Source organism: Rhodamnia argentea, chromosome 7 (genome assembly GCF_020921035.1).
Source record: "Rhodamnia argentea isolate NSW1041297 chromosome 7, ASM2092103v1, whole genome shotgun sequence".
Taxonomy (NCBI): domain Eukaryota; kingdom Viridiplantae; phylum Streptophyta; class Magnoliopsida; order Myrtales; family Myrtaceae; genus Rhodamnia; species Rhodamnia argentea.
In genome coordinates this window covers 27,762,634-27,786,338 of record NC_063156.1, presented here as the reverse complement: position 1 = coordinate 27,786,338, position 23,705 = coordinate 27,762,634, and the positions used below count along the sequence as shown (strand labels likewise).

Sequence of the window (23,705 nt, the reverse complement as noted above, 5' to 3'; positions counted from 1 at the left end):
ATTTTCTTACAAATAGCATCTCTAATTATTAGCTTGAAAAAAAAAAAAACTCCCCATTCTCTAGTCATACATATATACCTGCAAATAGGAGGGACAGCCTCTGGGTCTAGTTCACCATCCTGGAAATCAAATAAGACGCTGTCCCTCCAATTCGCTGCTCTTGACTGGAACAAGTCTCCATTGCTAAAGTGCCTCGCTCTCTTCATGCCATCTCTAGAGTACAGCTCTTTCTTCACTTCCACTTGTTGCTCATGAAACTTCCTCACACCCTCCAGCATGCTGTCCATCACGTCAAGCGGAATCCCGTGATTGATTATCTGGAAGAACCCCCAAGCCTCCGATGCTTCGCGAGTACCGTTAGTGATACCTCGACGCCGAGAATCCCGACAGCCTCTCAGATCGACGATCGGGACCTGGAGGCCGGTCCTGTTCGTGTTGGATGAAAACCGCGCAAGTTCTCGGGCGGGTGGATGAAGATCCTGGGGTTCTTGGTCGCGCCAGAGTCCACGAGGCCTTTGACTCCGGCCTTGGTCTCGTCGACTTCCTGCAATTCTTTCACTCTGTCGTAGCGTGGACCGCTGCAGGTGATAGATTCTTCAAGACTGGACATGGTTGGCATCCTCTTGTAGTACCAAAGTTTGAAGTCTTAGTTAAGATCGAATGACTTTGAGCCCTGATCAACGCCAGGCTGTGACCATGTGATTCTTATAAGGACGATTAACTGGAGAGACCATTGCACAAATTTGGTTAGGGGAATCAAATGCCTGAGATTCCATTGACACAAGAAGCTTGCGGTGGATGTGGAGTTATCGTCCTAATCTGGGTCGGAATCTCACTTCAAATGGACTCGAATATGTAGAAAGTCTTGGGAACTCTTTGAGTGCCGCATAGGATTTGCTCAAATCCACCCACCATTTGCCACGTGTGCAGACCTTTGCAACGTTATTACAATTTTTTTTTATTTGAGCTGTAAATCCAAATGGGATGCTTGGACGCAGGTGTCTATTCAGCTGCCCAAGAAGATGAACGGATTTAAGTCCAAGATTTTAAGAGTCTTAAGTGTGTTGTAGTTCTCAAAGAGTTAAGTTCAAGTCTCTAGATATTTAATGCATTTTGTGGTTGACTTTATTACTTTTCTAGTTTCAATGTCTTTAGATGCTTAGGCTCTTCCCTACGAAGAGTCGCTCATGTTTGAGGGTTGTTTCATGCTCGTTTATATAAGCATGTTAAGGTGGATAGAAATTCAGGCTTGTTTGGTTCATAACTTATTTTGAGCCTTTGTCTTGTTAATAAGAAGGATTTGTTGTTTTGCTCCTATCCCTTACGGGTGGCGAGCGACCTACTAATTTAAGTTCTCACTTGTGTTACTTCCTATTTCTCTACATTCTTTCCCAGTGTCATGAGGTTGCACTCTTTTTTTGACATCATTATCAAACTTGACGTGCAATCAAGTTTGTGAACATGTAAAGTTTATCTAATTGAGTCGATTATTCTCCGACTCGAACAGATTGAAGTTCACTTGTGACAATACTAACGAAAAATATGAGGTAAATTGTTGATGATTATGTGCTGATCGTGTTTATGTTAGACAACTTTTCATTCTTCAGTTTCATCGCTTGTTTCGATATCGAAATTTTGGTTGGAAAACGCTAGTTTTAATGTGCTGCAATTGGTAACAAAGGAACTTGATTGGAGAAAAAACTATTAGTACATGATGGACTTGACTGTAGAATTTTAAGTGTACGACTTTTGCGCAAATTTAATGACTAAATGTGGATTTTTTTTCAAAATAAAAAAAGAAATTCATAAAAAAGGTTAAACTTTGGGAGTGTGAGGTGTCACACTGTCTAAAATTTAGTTTTAGTTTTTTGGCTGCAATTGGCGATGCAAGCTGCCACATTAGATCTTTAATGGTCGTCGAGAATGAAATTGAGATTTTGGGTCACTAGTATAAGTTTGGGGGGTTTTGGTGATACTTATAGAAGGTTTGATTAACTACAATCTAGGAAGCACCGACACTCTCCGAGGGCTTCCGTATCGTATTCGGCACTCTCTGACACTCCGGCACTCTCCGATGTGTGATCGACACATGGTCATTGCTCCAAACACGCCAATGACACGCAACTCCAGCATCCATACACGCTATTTCAACATGCATGTGGTCAATTTTAAGTATTTTTAATAAATTGAGGGTCAAAATTTAAATTTATCAAAAGTATATATTCTTAAGTCATATTTAGCAACCCCATAATTAATATTACCAGCAAAAAAAAAAAAAAAACTAATCATGAATCCCCAACAGAAGAAGTAGTAGAAGAAGAAGAAGAAGAAGAAAAAGAACTCACCACCGATACTTTTAGAAGAATAAGAAAAACTCACCACCGATACTTTTTCATATACATGATAAATATCATGTGTATATAAAAATATATATTTAGTATATAACGTGTCCCAATTTGTCAGAATTTTTTATTTTTTGAGAAATGATGTATCGACATATCGTATCGTGTCCTCTTGTGTCGCGTGTTGATCTCAATGCTACTTTGACTATAGTTCCAAGTGCCTGAAGATATAACTATAGTTCGGGAAATCTCATAGGCTCCAAAACCTAATGCTAATCATTTGAAGAAGATAGTCACATTTCGCTAAGCACCAGAAGAATCAACTTTGATACTGATTTATTTTAGATGAGTAAGATTTTGTTGCACAAATCGAAATAGGTAGTTACTATTAGCAATTAAACCAAATTGAATATACCGATATGAAGAATATCGACTGAGCTCTCAATTAAAGAGTTGCCGCTTGTCGATTAATAACCTCGATTTCAATGTCGATGTCTGTTCGGTTCTCAAGATCTGCATTTACTATATCGTTAGTTTTCAAGAGTCTGTTTGGATTTCAATGTCTAGTTAATGTTCTGTAAATGCATCATGATTGTTCGTGTTTCTAGAAGTCTATCTCATTGGAATGTTAGAGACAAGAGTCATTTAAGAGTAAGTTCAAGAGTCATATAACAAGCCTATATAAAGGCAAGTTTGGTGCTCATTTTAAGTATAGGTGAATTAAGGTGAAAACATAAGAAAAGGCTCTCAGTCTCTTTCGATAGTTGTCTTGTGAGTGTTTGTGAGTGTCCCGCATTCACTTTATTAGTTTATCCCCATCAAATTGGCATGAGAGCTTATGGTTTATGATCATGGCCTCAACAAACACTTAGTTGCCTCTTCAATACCTACCAAAGAAACTTATGATAATTGGGCAGTTAGAATGAAAGCTCTAGTTAGCGCCCATGGTGCATGAAAAATTGTCAACTCAGACTATGATGAGCCTGGCAGCAAAGCTACCCTGAGTCAAAATCAGAAGATGCCTTGGAGAACGTTTGAACAAAAGATCAATATGTCTTGTTGATCATCTATCAAGGTTTAGATGGTTCTATGTTAGAGAAGGTTCATACACTAGTACTTCCAAGGAGACATGGAAGATCCTTCACAATACACACCATGGGACAATCAAAAGGAGAGTCTCATTCGATGATAATTCCAGAATTGCTGTTGAAGGCAAAGTTACTATATTATGTCCTGATTTTGCCTTCCTTGGAAACAGAAATGGAGCACTGGATTGGAACTTCTATTTTCCATTTGATCATCTAGAGAGCCTCTGTGAAGCATTGGAGAGCTAGTGATAAAAGGTGCCGAGCGCTGTTCGATCGTAAGGAATTCACCAGATAGTGCCTCGATTACAGTTTTTAGTCTGATAAAAACAAATAGCTCTCGATTAACCAGCTATTATCATCTGATCTTTCACCTACGAAAATGCCAACACATTGATGGAGGGCATAAATTGCGACCAAGGCAACAAGGCTTCAGAATCAGAGACAGCTGCTACAACTACTGAGCTCATGAATCATGGCCTCCATGGATGGTCTGTCATGAGGAGACTCGTTAGTGCAAAGTGAGGCGATTCTCGCCAGTTTAGCCGCCTTGTATGCGAAGAACCTTCCGTAAATATTCGCATCGACAAAATCCTGGAATCTGCACAATTACAAGTCATGTGATTCACGTGAAAACAAAGATGCAGCCCACCATACCATACCCAAATAAAACTACACATATCCGATCTTTCATTATCAGTCGGGTGATTCACGTCCAAAATTCAGAACCCTTTAGGCTACATTTGATGGTCAGGGTGAAAGTCGAAAATTTATATTATATTCTACGTTCATCGCTTAATCTTATGATTGTTTTTTCCTCCCAAATTGCGGATACTTCAAACATGGAGATGATTGGCGGAAGTGGGCAGCATCATCATGTAATGAAAATTCCTTAGGTCCCTTGATGCATAAATCGATGCAGATGGCACCTTCGAAGAAAGAAAAAAAAAAGGCAGTCTCCTTACTCTGCACGGCGGTTTTGGCAATCTGATTATCACAAGGGCAACTTTCAATTTTGAAGAGTTCATTTATGGACCATGGAATTTAGTCCTAGACAAAAGACCCGAGTAATGAGTACAGGAACTAAGAGAATTGGTGCCTAGTGGGTGAAAGGTAAGTTCTAATATAGTTGCTGGGTTCTTGCTTTTGATGGTTTTGCTTCCTATCAGGAAATGTGTATTTTCTGCACTAAAAGTTTTCAAACATTTGCAGTGGAGTGTCGATGCACTGTTTGAGCGCACAATCAAGCATATGCTTTTTCTGCAGAGCATCACTAAGCATGCTGGCAAGCTGAACAAGTGCGCCGAATCGAAGCTGAGATTGTTCTTCCCCTTAAAACTGTAGATGAGAGAAAAAACCTGCAGGTTATCAGCATCTTCTGGACATGCTTTTTTCTGTCAGCTCATTTTATATTTCATATGTTCATCTCAGAGGTATCTGGACCAGGTCTTTCTATCATACTTTACCCTGGTGTAATCTTTCTTTCCAGATCCTTAGTGTTCAAATAGATATCCATGGCACATAGCATGTCTGCTACCTATGTGAAATGAGTTTATTTCTGAATGATGCTCCATTTCTGAACTTTGTCGCTCAGTCATAATAAAGCAGACGTACTGGGATCATCCAGTAATGAACAAGGATCAAGCTGGGCAGTGGAGGTTGGAAGCCATATCGATCTACTCAATCATGGTCGAGAATCTTAGTAAGAATGGCCAGCTACTTGTGGAGGTAGGGATATGTTATCATGCGGAGATCAAACATTATTTTTGAATTAACTGATCAGAAGGATCCGAATGTGGTTGATGTGTGCAATCGAGTCAATCATTCTCTGGATCTATTGGTACTCATCAGGTTGCAGAACAATGAAGCAAATGTTCAATAGCTATTCATTCCATGGTCCCATAGACCATTTCGACATCAAACTTATGGCTGGAATTATTTGACACGCTAGTTTCAATTTGCTGGAGTTGGTGACAGAGAAAAATTTATAAGGACAAGGACTTGATTGTAGAAATTAAAGTTTTGAGCATCACTTCTGCAAGTTCAATGACAATATGTGCAATTTTCCCCGATGTTTGGTATTAACGATGATGAATCTTCCTTTGCATCTACAACTCGGAGGTGCTTAAAGATGTAACTACAGTTTGGGGGAAATTCATAGCCGTCGAAAGTTAATGCTAATCATATTGAAGTCGCCCGTCACTATACATAAGAAGAGTTCCTACAACCAGTCAGTTAATAGTCGATCGCTTTATCAGTGAACTACTGAGGAAACCACACATTGATGGGTAGTGAGGTTCCATATTGACTAGAGAATCTCATGTGAATACCACGGAATAAGGTTTGCCATAGTATACGGTTTCATAAAACCATTGCAATTTTCCATATAAGATTTTATTGGACAAATCGAAAAAGATAAAAACAAAGTCCTGCCACTGCATTCAAATAAATGGTATAACCAGTCAAGACACGCTCGTTCAGGATTTCCCACAGCTCTGCTCTCTTTGGAGTCCGCTTATCTTGAAATGAGGAATTGCTGAATGGCACTCAAGCCATGGGACTTGAAATAGTCGTAGTACCCCAAAAGAGAGGTTTCTTTGTATATGGGTGGATTTTTTTCAGAGAGAAGCTCCTTTATTGGCCCAAAGGGTTTGGTCTTTTGCATCCTGCTCGGGTAGAGAAAGGACGTGGCCGAAACCCTGGGTCCGACCAGCCCGGCAAGTACTCGGTGCTGCACACTTTCGAACTTGCCTTTGGTAACAATCTGCAACCATCATGTTAGACCAGAAGAGGAGTTATGACATTCAACCGATGTTGGTAAAGATGAATGTCGAGAGTCAGGCATAGCATGGCAGTGTGTTTTTCTTGTAGTCCTCTAATAAGTGCGTGACATGGTTGTTCAATATCAAGAGTTCGACTTGAACTCATTCCTTGCGACAATTGCTATGGAATTTCACTTAAAAAGATTCTTCTCAAGCATTCAGGGCGTTGAAGAAGTACATATCGCATTACGTTGGTGGCTCAGAAGATATTGTCTAGACTCGCTTTATATTTATGTGAGCACTCCGGAGATACGTATCTCGAGGTCAATTTTGTATTTTCTATGTAGGCCATACAACATATGGTCCAGAAAAAGAGTTGGCAACTTTCTTTACCTGCATTAAGTCTCCAATGTTGACTAGAAGTGCTCCATGCACAGGAACCACATCGACCCAGTGGTTTTCATGGCGGACTTGGAGGCCATCGTGGTGATCTTGAAGGAGAAGAGTCAGAAACGTAGGGTCTGAGTGATGAATTGTACCGAGAGTCAATTCTGGCTCAGGACAAGGTGGGTAGTAATGGCATGTTACCGTCTCCGACTTCATACACGCGGTGCCATTGAGATAAGCAGAACCAAGCCCCAGTCCCTCCGGTTATAGTTCGGCTAAAGATGTCTTCACTTTCACCAAATGTTTCTCTAACTGCAAAACCACCTCTCTGCAAACGTGTAAATTAAAGTCAACATGTGTGAGTTTTCGGTAGGGAAATGCTTTCCCGACAATACTATTAGGGACGATACAATCTTAACCGTAGATGCACACATTACCATCACGTATTTTGCATAAAGTACTCCATGATTGGGAGATCGTATGGTCGGGAATAATTGACAATCAGACAGTCAAGCTAGTAACTTCCTATTTCGGTATCGAGGTTTGTAGCATGGAATAAGTTCTTTCCTAATCGATAAAAATGCATGTTCAACTTGTGGACCGCCTTTGCACTCCCTCAACTGTTGCTAATGTTGTTAAAGGGTACTCAAATGCCAAGCTTTGAGCTGTATTGAAATGCATTACGCAGGATGAACCGACATGGTTTCCGATTTTTGACGGGAGTACGTTAAATTGAATCCCAACCAGTCCTCAGTAAGAGAAAAAGGCCAAAATTATTTAGCTTTCCAGCAACAAAAAAAGAAAAGAAAAAGATTGAAATATACCTGCAAATAGGAGGAATAGCCTCTGGGTCTAGCTAGCCATCCTAGAATTCATACATGATAGTGTCCTTCCAAGTTGCTGCTTTTGAACGGGAACAAGTCTACATTGCTAAAGTACCTCGCTCTCTTCGTACCATCTCTATGAGTACAGTTCTTTCTTCACTTCCACTTGCTGCTCATGGAACTTCTTCACACCCTCCAACATGTTGTCCGTCAAGTTGAGCGGAATCACGTGATTGATTATCTAAAAGATTCCCCATTCCTCTGATGCTTCGCGCACTCCATCGATGATGTCCCCCCGTCGAGAGTCCTGATACCCTCTTAGATCGATGATCGGTAACTGGAGACCAGTCCCTTCTGTGTCGTTTGACAAATCGAGTAAGTTCTCCGGTGGGTGGATGAAGATCCTGGGGATCTTGGTCATGCCAGAGTCCACGAGGCCTTTAACTCCGGCCTTGGTCTCGTCAAATGCCTGCAATTCTTTCACTCTATTGTAGTTTGGTCCGCTACAGGTGATGGATTCTCCATGATTGGACATGGTTTGCATCTTCCTGTAGTGATGAAGTTTGAAGTCTTAATTAAGATTGAGGGACTTTGAGCCCTGATCAAACGACAGGCTGTGACCATTTGATCGTTATGAAGAAGATCGGCTGGAGAGGCCATTGTTTAGTTAAGAGAACCAAATGCCTAAGATTCCCTTAACAGGTGAAGCTTGTGGTAGGTGTAGAGTTCTTGTCCTAATCTGGGTCAGAATCCATTGCCAGAGTTTTCCTAACGTGGGCTTATATTAATTAAGATTGTAATTTACCGTGTTACGATATTAATTTATTGTTTTACGAGTTGGTCTGAAAAAGACAATATATAATAATTCTTAGTCTAATATGGGCCTGTATAGTATGGGTCGAGTTGAGTCCGGCCCGTGATGAGAAGACTCAATTGTAAACTCTGTAAATAGCACTCAAGTCTCTCCTCTAAACCTGCCTCACATAAAGGAGCATATATAGATATCGCGCGGTTGAAGGATTGTCTCATTGAGTCGGGGATACAGAAGGCGATAGAAGAGAAGAACTTGAGCTCGTGATTTCGCCTAAAGCAAGATAGTTTCGAAATCAGGTGCATAGACTCTTTTATTCCTCCATTATGATATGGAGTGTTTTAACTATGGTTGGAGTGGAAAAAGCGTGACCTTTTGACTCAGTTGTCCTTGTATAACATAACTTTTTTCAATCAATAGTGACGTCAGCAATCTTTTGATCATTACTATGAAAATTTTAAAATCATCCGGCGGTTGCAATAGGTTGTATTATGAAAGCGTACAATGATTGTGGGTTGGTCTGCTTTAAAAATGATGCCGGGGCAACAACTAACATTCAACATACTTAGAATATATCAATGGCAAAAAAAATATCAAAATCAACTCAAAGTTTTCTGCAAAGTTTTCTTGATGTAATTCAACTGTCGATTTTTGCTCTAGTAACAGATAGTTGGACGTTTGACTCTTCGTTATCGGTGTTAAAATATATCTCGAGTTTGAGCTTAATGCAAAAGTTGATATTTATTGGAGTTTTGATGTTGCTTTATTATTATTATTATTTTCCTTTTGGTACGGTGGCAATTTCGTGAATGCTCAAGTTTGATCAAGATGAAGTTTTGGACTTATCTCATTGCTGCAAAAAGAAAACGTGAAGATTTTGTGGCCGTAAAGAGAGAAAGAAAGCAAGCGGGCCCCATGGGTGAATGAGTCCTTTGTCAGATAATGAACAAAAGGAAGGGTTTTCGTGGGATGGAAAAGTAGCCGCACACAGTGGACCCCACAAATAGCCGAGACGAAAAAAAAAAAAAAAAAAAAAGAGCACGAGCCGCACAGAGAAAAATCGTGGGTTTTCTTTCGGCACAGGGTACTGCGCCGCGAAGGAAAGACAAAAGGACGAGGGGGCTCAAATTATGCAAATGATCGATCACGATGACAAGAAAAACCTACCCCCATTAAAGATTCAAAAGCCCTCATCCGAATCCCCATCAAGCTCATCAGCAATGTTTGCTTCTCCCTCTTCCTCTTCTTGGTCTCGATCATCACCGTCATCCTTGATTCACCATCACTTACCAACTTCCAAGTCCATGACTCGAGTTCACCCCTCACTCTCATTAAGTTGTTTATGCAAACCGAAAATGCTACCTTAAAGAACAACAATCCCATCCTCAAGACCGGCGAGGATTTGCCCCTCCTCACCTCAAGGGTCTCTCCTACTTCCACACCAATCTCGACCGCCAAGCCATCACTGCCAGCGATTGAGAGGGCTAAATAGGTGATTGCGAACTCGACCCTCAAGTCCGAGTTCTTATGCGATGAGGTGGCCCTGTTCCCCTTCGATTGTTCATATCCCGGTGTTTTCATTGCTGTTAGGAACAAGAGCCTTTAGGTCTATTGTGCTCTTGGGTATCACACTCCGGTTAAAGATTCAAAAACTGATGAGTGCGATGTAGACGGCAAATAACGAAGGTAGACCACTCTTAAACCATGACCAAAATTAAGAGGGACTAGAGAGAAGTAAAAAAAAGAAGAAAATGGGGCTCACAAGAGAAGACAAAGAAGAAAATGAACGGGACACCATAACCAAACACAAAGGATGCTTACAAAAAGGTGGGACCCATAAAAATTAATATTGTCAGAACATGACGATAGGCAATATTTTAGCTATAGCGGGAATGAAAATAGCGTGACCTTTTCTTCAATTGTACTTGTATAAACATAGTTTTCTTCAATCAATAGTTACGTTGACGATCTTTTGATCACTAATATAAAAATTTTAAAATCATCCGGCGGTTGAAATAGGTGGTGTTATGAAAGTGTACAACTAACATTCAACGTGCTCAGAATATATCAATGGCAAAAAAATTCAAAATCAACTAAAAAAACTAGTAAACAAAACATTTTATGGTTTTTTTTATTTTTCTGCAAAGTTTTCTCGATGTATTTCAATTGTCGATTTTTGCTCTAGCAACCGATAGTTGGATGTTTTGACCCTTCATCATCAAAAGGCTTGTGTTGAGGAAGCCTTCATGACTTCTTTGCTAATGAATAGTTAGAATCTTTTTTATAAGAGTTCGAATCTGGCATTTCTAGAAGTTGCCCTTTCGATTCATTCACCTAACTTTCACTCACATGAGATTTACAATTTGCATCGTAACTCAATCAACAACTTGACACTTCGACTAGCAGCGGCCTCCACATTTCTTTCAAGCAAATATACAGTCCATCACTCAGGATTTATTGTACTAATGTAGTGTCTAACTGTGTTTGTAAGTCCATTGGCATTCCCTAAAGGGCGAATATATATGAAGTAGGTGATTCAAAGACCATCTGACTCGCTCTCATGTTAGTTTAACTAATCAAACAACTTTAATAGACAACAATCACTCGAATAGTTCTTCTTCCCTTGTTTCCCCCGATGGTTCGAGTTTAGTGCTCTATAGGGAGGTATCAGTTATATGCATGCATGTCTAAGAGTTGAGATTCCTCATCTAAGAGTACAAAGTTGCACTGATTATAAAGTTATATCATCACCTCCTTGTCCAGCTGCAAGGGTGACCAGATTCCTTTTAAGTTCCTTCATTGCTTTGGTCCAAATAAAGAAAAGAGAAAAAGGTTCAGTTCCTTCATGTCTTTGCCATTTCCTGATTCAGTCTTCCGTAAACAATGTGTGGACTCTGAATAATTTTTTTCACTTGTAGTCCTCTTAATGTAACTGATGAGAAGATAGAGCTGTCTTATTTCATGTGAACACCAAAACCTTCAATGAAGCTTTTACACATTCTTGTATTCTCTACTTGGACTCGCTTACTCTGAAATGAGGAAGTACAGCTTCACCGTTCATGCCATTGCCACTAAAGAGGTAATACCCAAAATAATCTGTGAAAGAGATCTCTCTGTACATGGGTGGGTTGTTCTCATCGAGAAGCTCCTTTATTGGCCCATATGGCTTTGACTTCTGCATCTCTCCTGGGAAGAGGAAGCATGCGACTGAGACCCGAGGTCCTGCCTGCCTAGCGAGTACTCGGTGCTGCACGCTCTTGAACTTGTCGTTGCTAACAAGCTGCATCAATATATCGGGCAAAAGGAAAACCGTTCTTTGACTCGAAGATATCTCGACCTTAATCGAATCGGAAACATTTGCAACAACTGACAAAATGTGAATGATCTTCCTACCTGCAAGAAGTCTCCAATGTTGGCTAGGATTGCTCCAGGCACTGGGGACACATCAATCCACTGGTTTTGATGGCGGGCTTGGAGGCCTCCATGGTTGCTTTGGAGAAGAAGGGTGAGAAAGGAGGCGTCCGAGTGATTGACTGTGCCCACAGTCAGCTCTGGTTGAGGGCAAATTGGGTAGTAATGGCATGACATTCTCTTGGATTTCATGCACCCAATGCCACCGAGATAATCTGAATCAAGCCCTAGTGCCTCTGATAATAGTTCAGACAGAGATGTGTTCAATTTTTCGATGTGTCTTTCGTACTCGAAAACTGGCTCCCTGCAGAGGAGTGAAAAGAGCATCATCAAAGTTCTAGACTTTCACAATGGGAATTTGTTCTTGACCCACCGAAGATGTCTAAAACACCTTACGCTTTTAAAGAAGGGAAAGTCATAAATAGTGCTTTGGGGCACAAATACTCCCAAGTCCCAACCCTTTTTTGTGTCGTCATAAGTCCTAAACTTGCTCACTTCCACAATTGTTTTTTTGTCACAAAAAAATCCAAACTTATACATATGTGACACACACACACACACACATATATATATATATATATATATGAAAGGGTATGACGCAATTTGCACATTTTTATATGAACAGTCCTGCAGCAAGTGCTGGAAATAATTGTTGAACCCGTGTGTATAAAGAAGGGAAAGTCATAAAGAAATGCGAAAAAGGGTGAAGCATCGAACATGGGACATCTCACCCTGACACTGTATTGAATTTTGTAACCAAAACTGGTCTCTTTCCCTTTCAAAATGACATGGAAACACTACATAAATAGGGTATCAATCATGATTCAGACCTGCATAGAAGAGGGACTGCCTCTGGGTCCAGCACTCCACGCGAGAAATCAAACCAGATGGTGTCCTTCCATGTTGCTGCTTTGGACCTAAGCAAGTCTCCATTGCAGTAGTACCCAAATCTCTTTGCGTCGTCTCTTGTGTACCACTCTCTCTTCACTCCCTCAGGCTGCTCGTGGAGCTGCTTGGCAGCTTCCAACATGCCGTCCATCGCGTCGACGGGGATGCCGTGGTTGATTATCTGGAAGAGCCCCCACGTCTCCGCTGCTCTGCAGAGGTCGTTGACCACATCTCGCCGCCGGGAATTCCGGTAGCCCATCATGTCGATGATTGGGACCTCGAGGCCGGTGGCAGCCCCATCCGTGTTGGTGGACAAGTCACGCAGGTTCTCGGGTGGGTGGATGAAGAGCCTGGGGACCTTGGCCACGCCCGAGTCCACGAGGCCTTTGACTCCAGCTTTGGTCTCGTCGAATTCCTTTGCTTCTTTCGCTCTGTCGTAGCGTGGTCCGCCGCAGGTGATGGATCCTCCATGACTGGGCGAGGTTTGCATCTTTGCAAGTGGAAACTTTGAAGCCTATTAAGGTGATTGAGTTGTGTCCATTTGGGTGAGAGGCTCCACGACCATTTATATCCTGCAGAAAAACATGGAGAGCTAGTAGTTGAAACTTGGAGGACCATTAGGTGAGGGTTTTTTTTTTTTCCAAAATAGGTCCAAATTTTTTTTTACCAAATTGGGTCACCTTCTTTTTTTATTTACGAAATTGGACCCCGATTGGCAGTCTTAGTGCCAACCGTGGCCTGTGCGGCACCCCAAGTGCCACACGGGCCATGAGGTGTTGAACAAGGAGCGCCGCGCGGGCGGTTTTTTTTTTTTTTTTAAATTTCATAACGTGTTTACATTTTTTATATATTTTATATTTATAACATATATTTTATTTATAAATTTTTTTATTTTGAAGCTTATTTTTATAACATAATTATCAATAATTAATTGGAAAATTATTAAGATATATAATTAATTAATAAATTAGTATTTGTCTAATTAATTTATTTAGTATGCAAATAATTAATGAAAAGTAATCATAAAATAAAATTGGTAAGATATATGAAGGTGACATATCCATATTAAAAGAACGTGGATAACAATCCAAGAGCTAAAAAAATCCAGCGAATCAAAATTGATATGATAGATAACAATCCTCAACCCCAATTACATTCACTAATGATGTCGTCCTCCTACGTGGCATCCTATTCCACAATCAAGTCATATTTGTTGTTCGACAAGTCTAGTATTGTACCGAGAACAAGAATGAGGTTTCGGATGAGTATGATGTATAGATGACGAAGGCATATCTTGTAATGGCCAGCGTGGCTATGATGTGGATCCATCATCAAATTGAGAAAATATCCCACGCACGTACGGTACATATCTTACTGTAGGAGGGCATGGAAAAAAAGGAGAGAAATCGGATCCATACGAACTAGGAGAACTAGTCGGAGTCCGGGGTTGTTGATAGTCACGAAATGCAGAAGCGAATCCCTCATGAAATGGGCCGGCAAACTAATTGAACTATACATTGAAATCTGCTTAGCTGAACCCTATAGTGAATCTTGAAGTGAAATCTGTCGTATGATAGGTCAAGGGGTAGGGGACGGCATCATTAAATAGATGAGCTCGAGTGGTCCTCCCGATCGACCGAACAGTTTTAGGCGGTTCATCCTCGTGCAACCCAATGGGTGCTACTGTAAGTACTGGTTGTGATGATGACATCATTATCATTTGTCTCTCCTCATTGTAGGCATATAGCATTGCCATAACTATCCTCGCTATAGCCCGCACGTTCTCCCGAGATGGCCTGGAACTTAATTGTATGATTTGTTTGATGCTATCACCCTATTCATGATCCTCAGAGTTCAACTAGACGTCCATGTCACATTGCACGTCTGCTAGATCTTTAAAATGAGTTTAATCTGAACATATTTTGAACCATTCGTACTGGGATCCTCCAGTAATGGACAAGGATCAAGCTGGGCATCGGTAGTGGGGCCGCCATCTCAAGGTCTAATCGATCATGGTCGAGAATCTTCGTGAGAAGGGCCAGCTGCTTGTGGAGGCATGGGCATGTTATCGTGCAGATCTCTTGTTTACTGCCCTTTTGTGGGTGATGATGTTTCTAACGCTCTAAGCTTCCAGTGATCTTGCTTCCATCTGCTGTTACTGCTATATGCCACTGCATCGACAGTAAATTCAGCAAGATATGTGCATTTGGTCATCAGTTCCTTCAGCTCGTGTGCCAAATAGCGGGAACTTAAAATACATGCATTTGGAAGTTATGCCCGGAAATAAGTAGTTGGCTCTTGTTCAGTTCGAAGGTACATTGGTACATTTGTAGATGAAGGGCAGGTAATGGTGTCCAAGAGCGATTTGCACAGGATTTTTCTCCACAACACGAGAATATATCCACGTTTTGCTCTGTCTCACCCCAGGAGAAGGATTTTGGGGGATGGAAATAGATTCTGAGGGTGGTAAGAAGGACAATGGCGACTTCGCATTTTGTATCAGAAAATCAAGGGTAACACCTCAGATGAACATATGGTCATTTCTTTTGTCCATTACTGTTTTAAGCAGCATGTATTTGGTTCCTGGATTTGCGCTATTTTTCCAATGCCGTCATCAAATTTAGCGAGTAATCAACTTCTTGAATTTCTAGAATTTATCTAATCGAGCCAGTTGTTCTCTGACTCAGACAAGTTGAAGCCAACATGCTTGTCAATGCTAGTGAAAAAGTATGGCGTAAATTGTTGACAATCAATTTGTTCTGATAAATTTTCAGAACAATTGAGCAAATCTTCAATAGCTTTTCATTCTATGGTTCCATCACTTGTTACGACATCTAGTCACATCACACAATGCATCAGAAGAATCAACCTTGCCACTGGTTTGTTTGAGATTAGTAAGATTTTATTGTACATATCGAAACAGACAGGTACAAAGTCCTGCCACAAACTCATTCAAGATTTTCCACAACTCTGCCCTATTTGGAATCGCTTATCCTGAAATGAGGAAGTGCTGAATCGCCACTCAGGCCATGGGACATATAGTGGGTGACGTATTCCAAAAGAGAGATTTCTTTGTATATGGGTGGATTGTTTTCAGAGAGAAGCTCCTTTATTGGGCCAAAGGGTTTGGTTTTTTGCGTCCCGCTCAGGGAGAGAAAGCATGCGACTGAAACCCTGGGTCCAACCCGCGAGGCCAGTACTCGGTGCTCCACGCTTTTGAACTTGTCATTGGTAACAAGCTGCAACCATTGTATTAGACCAGAAAGGGAGTTATGACTTCAAAAGATGAAGGCAAAGAGCTAGGCATACAATGCAGTGTGCTCTCATGCCGCAACATTGCTCTGTTACTTCACTTATGATTCTTCTCAAGTGCTCAGTGTATCATGGAAAGTTCGTTCTACATTCGATTGGTTGCTCAGAAAACATTGTCTAGACTCATTCTATGGCTGATGTAATGACGGGCATTCAAAACCGACTCCAATGTTATGTATGCCAGGGAGCATAATGTCAGATAAAAGGTGGAACTTTCTTTACCTGCATAAAGTCTCCAATGTTGGCTAGAATCGCTCCCTTCACGGGAACCACATCAACCCAGTGGTTTTCATGGAGGACTTGGAGGCCACCGTGGTGGTCTTGAAGGAGAAGAGTCAGACACGATAAGTCCGAGTGATTAATTATACCGAGAGTCAATTCTGGTTCAGGACAAGCTGGGTAGTAATGGCATGTTAGTGTCTCTGATTTCATACACTCAATGCCACTGAGATAAGAGGAACCAAGTCCCAATGCCTCCGAGAATAGTTCGGATAAAGATGTCTTCAGCCTGGCCATATGCTTCTCATACTCGAAAACTGCCTCTCTGCAAACGAGCAAATGTAAGCACAGTGTGTGAGTATTCGGTATCCAGGTTTGTAGCATTGTTTATGTTCTTTTGCTTTTTTGGAAGAATGCACGTTCAGACTTGGGGAACACCTTGGCACTCCCCCAACTGTTGTTACTAAGGTTGTTAAAGGATACTCCAAAACCAAGTTGTTCTGATTTTTCACGTAGCAACTTCAATTATTAACTCTCACAAGTTATAGGTATATACCTGCAAATAGGAGGAACAGCCTCGGGGTCTAGGACACCATCCTGGAAATCAAATAGGACGCTATCTCTCCAGGTTGCTGCTTTTGACCGGAACAAGTCTCCATTGCTAAAGTACCTCACTCTCTTCATACCATCTCTAGAGTACAGCTCTTTCTTCACTTCCACTTCTTGCTCATGGAACTTCTTCACACCCTCCAACATGCTGTCCATCACGTCAAGTGGAATCCCGTGATTGATTATCTGGAAGAACCCCCACGCCTCTGATGCTTCGCGAATACCATCGGTGATATCTCGACGCCGAGAATCCCGACAGTCTCTCAGATCGACGATCGGGACCCGGAGGCAGGTCTTGTTCGTGTTGGATGACAAACCGTGCAAGTTCTCGGGCGGGTGCATGAAGATCGTGGGGATCTTGGCCGCGCCGGAGTCCACGAGGCCTTTGACTCCAGCCTTGGTCTCGTCGAACTCCCGCAATTCTTTCGCTCTGTCATAAACTGTGTCGCAGGGAGTGATGAATTCTCCTGGACTAGGCGAGGTTTGCATCATCTTGCGGTGACAAAGTTTGAAGTTTTAGTTAAGATCGAATGAATTTGAGCCCTGCTCAATGTGAGGCTGTGACCATGGGAATGATATGAAGATGTTTAGCTAGAGAGAAGCCATTGCACAAATTTGGTCAAGGGAACCAAATGCCTAGGATTCCCCAGGAGACAAGAGGTTGGGGGCGGGTCCGGTGTCACGCCCCAACTCTCGAGCTCGCGACATCCCTACTAATTCGCCACGGGTCATAGATGATAGCGTTCCAAGCGGGCTATCGACCTACGTACTTCAAACGCATGCGGAACGTGCTACACTCCCAAATAATTACAAACAACGAGGATAGTCTAATAGGACAGCTCAACAATCGTTCATTTAAAAGACCTCTTCACTCATTAACCAAAAGCGGACGAACTTTATCCCTACGGAGCTACGGCAATCACATACAACCCCACACTTCGGGGCGGCTCTCGAGGATCTCAAAACAAAGGTACTAAGGTTAAACCTTCATCTACTTCAAAAGACTAATCTAGCAGCCAAATCTTAGCATCCGTGGGTTCCATCACTCGAGACCCGAAAATGTTAGTCCACGACGGGGTGAGAAATAAATCTCGCCGAAGTCAACGCCTAAGCCCGGCTATGACGTTGATTCGCCCAGGGCATCCTATCAAACAGATACAACATCATAGAGTAGATAACCCGACCACATGCAAGTTTACCCCACGAAGCCACACATAATGCGATGCCAACTTGACATAACAGTCAACCCATCAATTAATTGGCAAAATATCACACAACTTGCATGCATAGGACACTACACGCGGTCCATTTATTATCACATTCAACCCGTAGGTTCAGCACACTAGGCGCTTGGTGTTCTTACGGCGGGACCGGACATCGTTTTATTCCTTCAATAAGGACCGATAGTCCCCCTGGTACTCCCGGGACAGACATATCTAGAATATTAAGTATCGTCCCCTGGTACCCCCGGGCCGACGATATTAATCCCCTTGGTACCCCCGGGACGGATATTTTAGGCAACTCATGTATCGTCCCCTAGTACCCCCGGGCCGACGATAATAATCCCCCCGGTACCCCCGGGACGAATATATTATACAACTCATGAATCGTCCCCTGGTACCCCCGGGCCGACGATAATTCTCATGTGACCACCCAAGTAATTCGACATTGAATTAGTTCATTTCTCAAATTTAGTCGAATGCTCATATACGCATGCTCAAAGACTTGGCCCCGGACCGTTTTCATGCTAAAATATGCAATTTGATCTCATACGTGGTCACATGGATGCACAACTTCATCGACCGATATTTCACGCGAAACGAGACGAGCAGTCTCCAAATCAAACATCCACAACATTCAACAATCGATTCAAGCACTCAATTCAATCAATTGATGAGACGATCAATTGAAGTCATTCAATCTTTTCATAATCTCCAATTTCCAATTGACAGTCAATTGCGCCCTCGTTCCTAACTTGTCGCTCGCTCGCGATCAGTCAATTCTAATTATCAATTAACCACATATAACTTACCTAATCCGACTAACTTAACTAATTACGATCCTTTAGCCTAATTCATGTTTCTAACTAAATTGACCGTAATTAAATCTATCTAAACACCATAATTAATTAATTAACTAACCATAAGCGCAATTAGCGCCATAACTAGGGTTTAGAGGTCGACTCACCACAACGGCGGCTGATGTCGGGTTGGGCACGAACTTCGAGGCAGGTGTCGAAAATTACTGTTCAGCGCGCCGGAATTACTGTTCACGGCCGCGGCGCACTGTTTCACGCTGTTACTGTTCACGGCCGCGAGGTACTATTCACGCGATACTGTTCACAGAACACTGTTCACCCCCCGCACTATTCACTGACACTGTTCACACGCACTATTCACTACACTGTTCACTGTACTGTTCACCGAACAGTAATTTCGGCGAAACGGCTCGGATCGACGACGGAGTCTCGGCGGCAGTACGGCGGCTCGGATCTGAGGGCTTAAGGTGGTCCGGGCGCGCGGGACCGGCGAGCTAGCGTCGGGTTCGAGTGGCTACCGGCGAGGTGATGGCGGCGGCGGCTAGAGCTCGGGCTCGGATCTGGTGGTCGAGGCTGCAAGGCGACGGGATCCGGCCGGGTGAGGTGGAGGAGTTGACGGGTCTGAGCCGGAGGTCGCGGGTCCGTCGAAGCTCGGGTGAGGGAGAAGCCGAGAGGGAGGAGAGGGTCGCGGGTCCTCGGGCTAGGGTCTTTCTAGCGGCGATTGGCGAGCTCGGCGGTACGACGACGGGGACGACACGGCTGCAGGTGGATGAAGGCTGGTGTGGGTGGAGGTGGCGTGGCAGCAGCTTCAATCAGGGGGGGGGAAGGCGTCGCAAACAAGCAGGGAAGAAGAGGAAGAAGAAGAAGAAATAACGTGGGGGAGGGGGGGTCTGATCGCAGCAGGAGAGAAAAGAAAGAGAGAGGGAGAGGGAGAGGGAAAAGAGCACGTGGGGGAGGGGAAAAAGAGAGAGAGAGAGAGAGAGAGAGAGAAAGATGATAGGAGTGATGGCTGATGGGAGGGGTGCATGAGGAAAGGAAAAAGGTAACATGATGGGGTGGGGCCCACAAGCTTGATAATTTTGACTTTTTTTGCATAAAGATAGGGGGTAAAAGAGTAATTCAATAAATAGGGACTGAATGAATTTTTCATCCACCCCCGACTAAAAATGAAACTTGGATTTTCACGGCTAGGCTCAGTTCGGATCAAGTCTAGGCGCGAGAATTAAAAATCCTAAATCGCGGCGACTAAGACTTCGAGACCTAATCGAAACCGAACGATGGATCGGGTCTCGTCCAAAATTCGTCACTTATGTCCTTACGATCCGAAATTTGATACCGACCGGAATTCAATGTTAATCCTTTTTATTGAATTCAAGCACTTTACAAAAGTCGGATTTTCCAGGGCGTCACATCTGGAACCACCGCCCTAATCCGAGCCAGATTCCATTTCACATGGGAATGGCCTGAATTGGTCAGATGAAACCCTTAATTTAGGCATTTGTCAATTGAGTTAGTGCCAAAAAAAATTGAGTTAGTGCCGAGCATACTCGAAACCGATCTTCAAAGTTGGTATGATAAATAATGTTTGTATCGCAAGCGGACTATGTTTAAGTAGATAATACCAAGAGAAGCTCAAATCTACGCGATGAACTCAAAACCGACATAACTTGATAAGTTTTGACCTTTTTTTTTTGTACCGAGAAAGACCTTTCATCACAATAAATTGTTTGAAAAGCAGTAAGACAGCATGACACGAACAATAGAATCATGCCACGATAATGATTGACGGTCCTAACTTTGATGAAAAGATAAACCAATCATATTAATGTGAAATCCGACATCTTTATTAAGCTTTTCACACAATTTGTACTCTCTACTTGAACTCACTTATATAAAATTTTGTGAGACTACAGTTTAAACTATTAGATAAAAGGTGATTTAAAGCTTAAATATTTTTAGAACTTACTCTAAAATGAGGAAGTAAAGATTCGCCGTTGAGGCCATTCCTCGAGCAGAAATACCCAAGATAGTCTGCGAAAGAGGTCTGGTTGTACAAGCGTGGATGGTTCACATCGAGAAGCTCCTTTATAGGCCCGTATGGCTTCGACTTCCATGTCCCTCCCGGGAAGAGGAAGCATGAGACCGAGACCAGCGGCCCAGCCCTCCTAGCGAGGACCCGGTGCTCCACGCTCTTGAACTTGTCGTTGCTAACAAGCTGCAATCAACAAATCAGGCATAAAGGAAAACCACTCCTTGACCTTAAGATTTCTCGACCTCAATCGAAACCGGAAACATGTGTAACAAATGACAAATGTGAACGATCCTGGTACCTGCATGAAGTCTCCAATCTTGGCTAGGATTGCTCCAGGTACAGGGGACACATCAACCCACTGGTTTTGGTGGCGGACCTGGAGGCCTCCATGATTGTTTTGGTTGAGAAGAGTGAGAATTGTGGCATCTGAGTGATTGATTGTGCCCAGAGTCAGCTCGGGCTCCGGGCAAATCGGGTAGTAATGGCCTACAATTCTCTTGGATTCCATGCATTCAATTTCACCAAGATAACCTGAGGTAAGCCCCAATGCGTCGGATAGTAGTTCAGACAGAGATCTCTTCAACTTTTCAATGTGTTCTTCGTACGCGAAAACCGGCTCTCTGCAGAGGAGTGAAAGAAAGAAAGCATCAGGAACGTTCTCTTCTAGGTGAAGGAATGGTATATCAATCGTGATTCAGACCTGCATAGAAGAGGGACTTCCTCTGGGTCTGGCACTCCACACGAGAAATCGAACAACAGCGTGTCCCTCCAGGCTGCTGCTTGGGACCAGAACAAGTCTCCGTTGCTGTAGTACCTGAATTTCTTTGCGTCATCTCTTGAGTACCACTCTCTCTTCACTCCCTCAGGCTGCTCGTGGAACTGCGTGACAGCTTCCAGCATGCCGTCCATCACGGCAGCCGGGACCCCATGGTTGACTATCTGGAAGAACCCCCACGTCTCTGATGCCCTGCGAAGCTCGTCAACGACATCTCGCCGGCGGGAATCCCGACAGCCCATCATGTTGATGATCGGGACCTCGAGGCCGGTGGCAGCTCGATCCGTGCCGGAGGACAAGTCACGCAGGTTCTTGGGCGGGTGGATGAAGAGCCGAGGAACCTTGGCCAGGCCTGAGTCCACGAGGCCTTTGACTCCGGCTTTTGTCTCGTGGAATTCCTCTGCTTCTTTCGCTCTGTCGTGGTGCGGTCCGCTACAGGTGACGGATTCTCCATGCCTGGGCGAGGCTTGCATCTTTGTAAGGGGAAATTTGAAGCCGGCAAAGGTGATTGAATTGTGTCCTTTCTGTGAGGCTATATGGATGACCATCTAATCTGTATTTCTGCAGAAACAATGGAGAGGTGGGAGGTGCCGAGTCGCCATCCGATACAGTCCGCTCGAAAGGAACTTGTTACCAGATGGTGCATGGACTAATGTTTCTGGTCAAACGAATACAAATAGCTTCCGATTGATTTGCAATTATCGTACCATCTTTCATATTTAAAACTGCCAACATATGGGGAAGATGATACACGAGTATTTAAACTTGCAACATCTTTTTCACATCGCAAGCCAACTCAGAATCACGTCACAAGATGGCCACATACCATTTCATATAATCTTTCATATAAATTAGAATATATATACCACTAAGTTGATTATGTAAACCAAAACACATATAGCTCTCGTGTTTCAATCATATCATAACACTTTTTACAAACCACATTCACAAGTCATGAGCCATGAACTTTTCTCAATCCTTTCATAAAGGTTCACAAATCACATAGAGGTGGTAATAGTTTTTTTTTTAATTAAAAAAAAAGCCAGTAATTGTTCGATCATATTCATGCAACAAAAATGCTATTTCTCAGCTCATGACCTATCTAGTACTTATCATTTTTTAAGTATGAGTATACAAATACAAGAAGAAATTGTATCACTTACCTAATAAGGCCAACACCAACCTACAAGAGTTACTCGAGCCGACACATCCGAATTTTTATCAAATATACGGAAGAACGGATCAAAAACTGAGTAATAACTACTCTAATGAGCAACTCGACTAATTACATTTATTCATCGACCAATCGACTTCTACATAACAACGAAAGGCTCAACGTAGCAAATGTTCCCTTCCATGCGCTACGCGCAACTTACTCGTCGGACTAGTCTACGCCACAACTTTCTCCATCAAACTCTGATTCTAACAATTCTAAAGTCAACAAAAGCCATTTTCAAGATACTTAAACATCCTAAGCTTTGTCGACTCTAAAGACATCCGAAACCCGGCCACAACCGTGGCTTAAACCGCAAAAAAATTCGCTACTGTTCAGCGGTTGCCCGTAACTTTGAAAATTTGCTGTGGGCAAACTGTAAGCCAAAAAAAAAAAAAAAAACGTAAGCCCAAATCGATCCAAATTGACTTCTGCAAAATTTATAGCTCCACGGCACCCTAAATTTCAATCCCCCATGATTTCTTAGCTTAGAAACTCCTAGTTTTAACCCACCAACTTAGAAATCAATAAATATCCCAAATTAGGACTCGGTTCGAAAAGATGTCTCCAATTAGATCAGCATGCTCTATTGAGGCTGTATTTGGGAACCTACTTGCAAAGTTCTTTGAGCCTGTAAAGTCCCTTAGCCGAATGCTAGAGTGTTTGGCAATTGTTTTTGAAGAGCCCATTTCTCAAATGTTAGCATTTCCAAGGTCTTCTAAAGGCCTTTAACTCAAGGCTCCTCCTTACTTGCTCTAGCTTTCTCGGCATACAAAAGACCCGAGTTAATGCATATTTTTAATTTCCAATCGTGCCCTCACTCAATCTTCATAATTCCACATTTACCCCTTTTTAACCTAAAAACCCTTATATGTCGCCTATCTCCTCCCTCGCTTCAACTCGGCCAAGTTTGGCTCAGATACCTTTTGTTGTGGATAACAAGTGATCGAACAATAATAAACAAAATAATATCTACATGGTTCAATTAGTGAGACCT

The 23,705-nt window shown here is 42.6% G+C and overlaps 2 protein-coding genes and 1 pseudogene across 4 annotated transcripts; all 3 read right to left on the bottom strand.

The window, feature by feature from the left end:
* Window positions 1-5,942: 5,942 nt before the first annotated feature.
* Window positions 5,943-8,045, bottom strand: LOC115731327 (annotated as a pseudogene).
* Window positions 8,046-10,670: 2,625 nt separating this feature from the next.
* LOC115733196 (1-aminocyclopropane-1-carboxylate oxidase homolog 6-like) lies at window positions 10,671-13,022 on the bottom strand. 3 transcript variants are annotated; one of them, XM_048282170.1, is made up of 4 exons: window positions 12,453-13,022; window positions 11,605-11,926; window positions 11,189-11,491; window positions 10,671-10,716 (listed from the first exon to the last, which is right to left on the bottom strand). In XM_048282170.1, the coding sequence occupies exons 1-3, from the start codon at window positions 12,998-13,000 to the stop codon at window positions 11,222-11,224; spliced, it is 1,140 nt and encodes a 379-aa protein (XP_048138127.1). In that variant the 5' UTR covers window positions 13,001-13,022; the 3' UTR covers window positions 10,671-10,716; window positions 11,189-11,221. The 3 variants fall into 3 exon arrangements, with proteins under 3 accessions (XP_048138127.1, XP_048138128.1, XP_048138126.1); XM_048282171.1 differs by lacking the exon at window positions 10,671-10,716 and adding an exon at window positions 10,999-11,013; XM_048282169.1 differs by lacking the exon at window positions 10,671-10,716 and having other exon boundaries at window positions 11,112-11,491.
* Window positions 13,023-16,017: 2,995 nt separating this feature from the next.
* On the bottom strand, window positions 16,018-21,982 carry LOC115733334 (1-aminocyclopropane-1-carboxylate oxidase homolog 3-like). The gene is made up of 5 exons (XM_048282664.1): window positions 21,421-21,982; window positions 21,019-21,340; window positions 20,655-20,903; window positions 16,598-17,142; window positions 16,018-16,366 (listed from the first exon to the last, which is right to left on the bottom strand). Exons 1-5 carry the CDS (start codon window positions 21,966-21,968, stop codon window positions 16,018-16,020), a joined length of 2,013 nt encoding a protein of 670 aa, XP_048138621.1. The 5' UTR covers window positions 21,969-21,982.
* Between the last annotated feature and the right edge of the window lie 1,723 nt (window positions 21,983-23,705).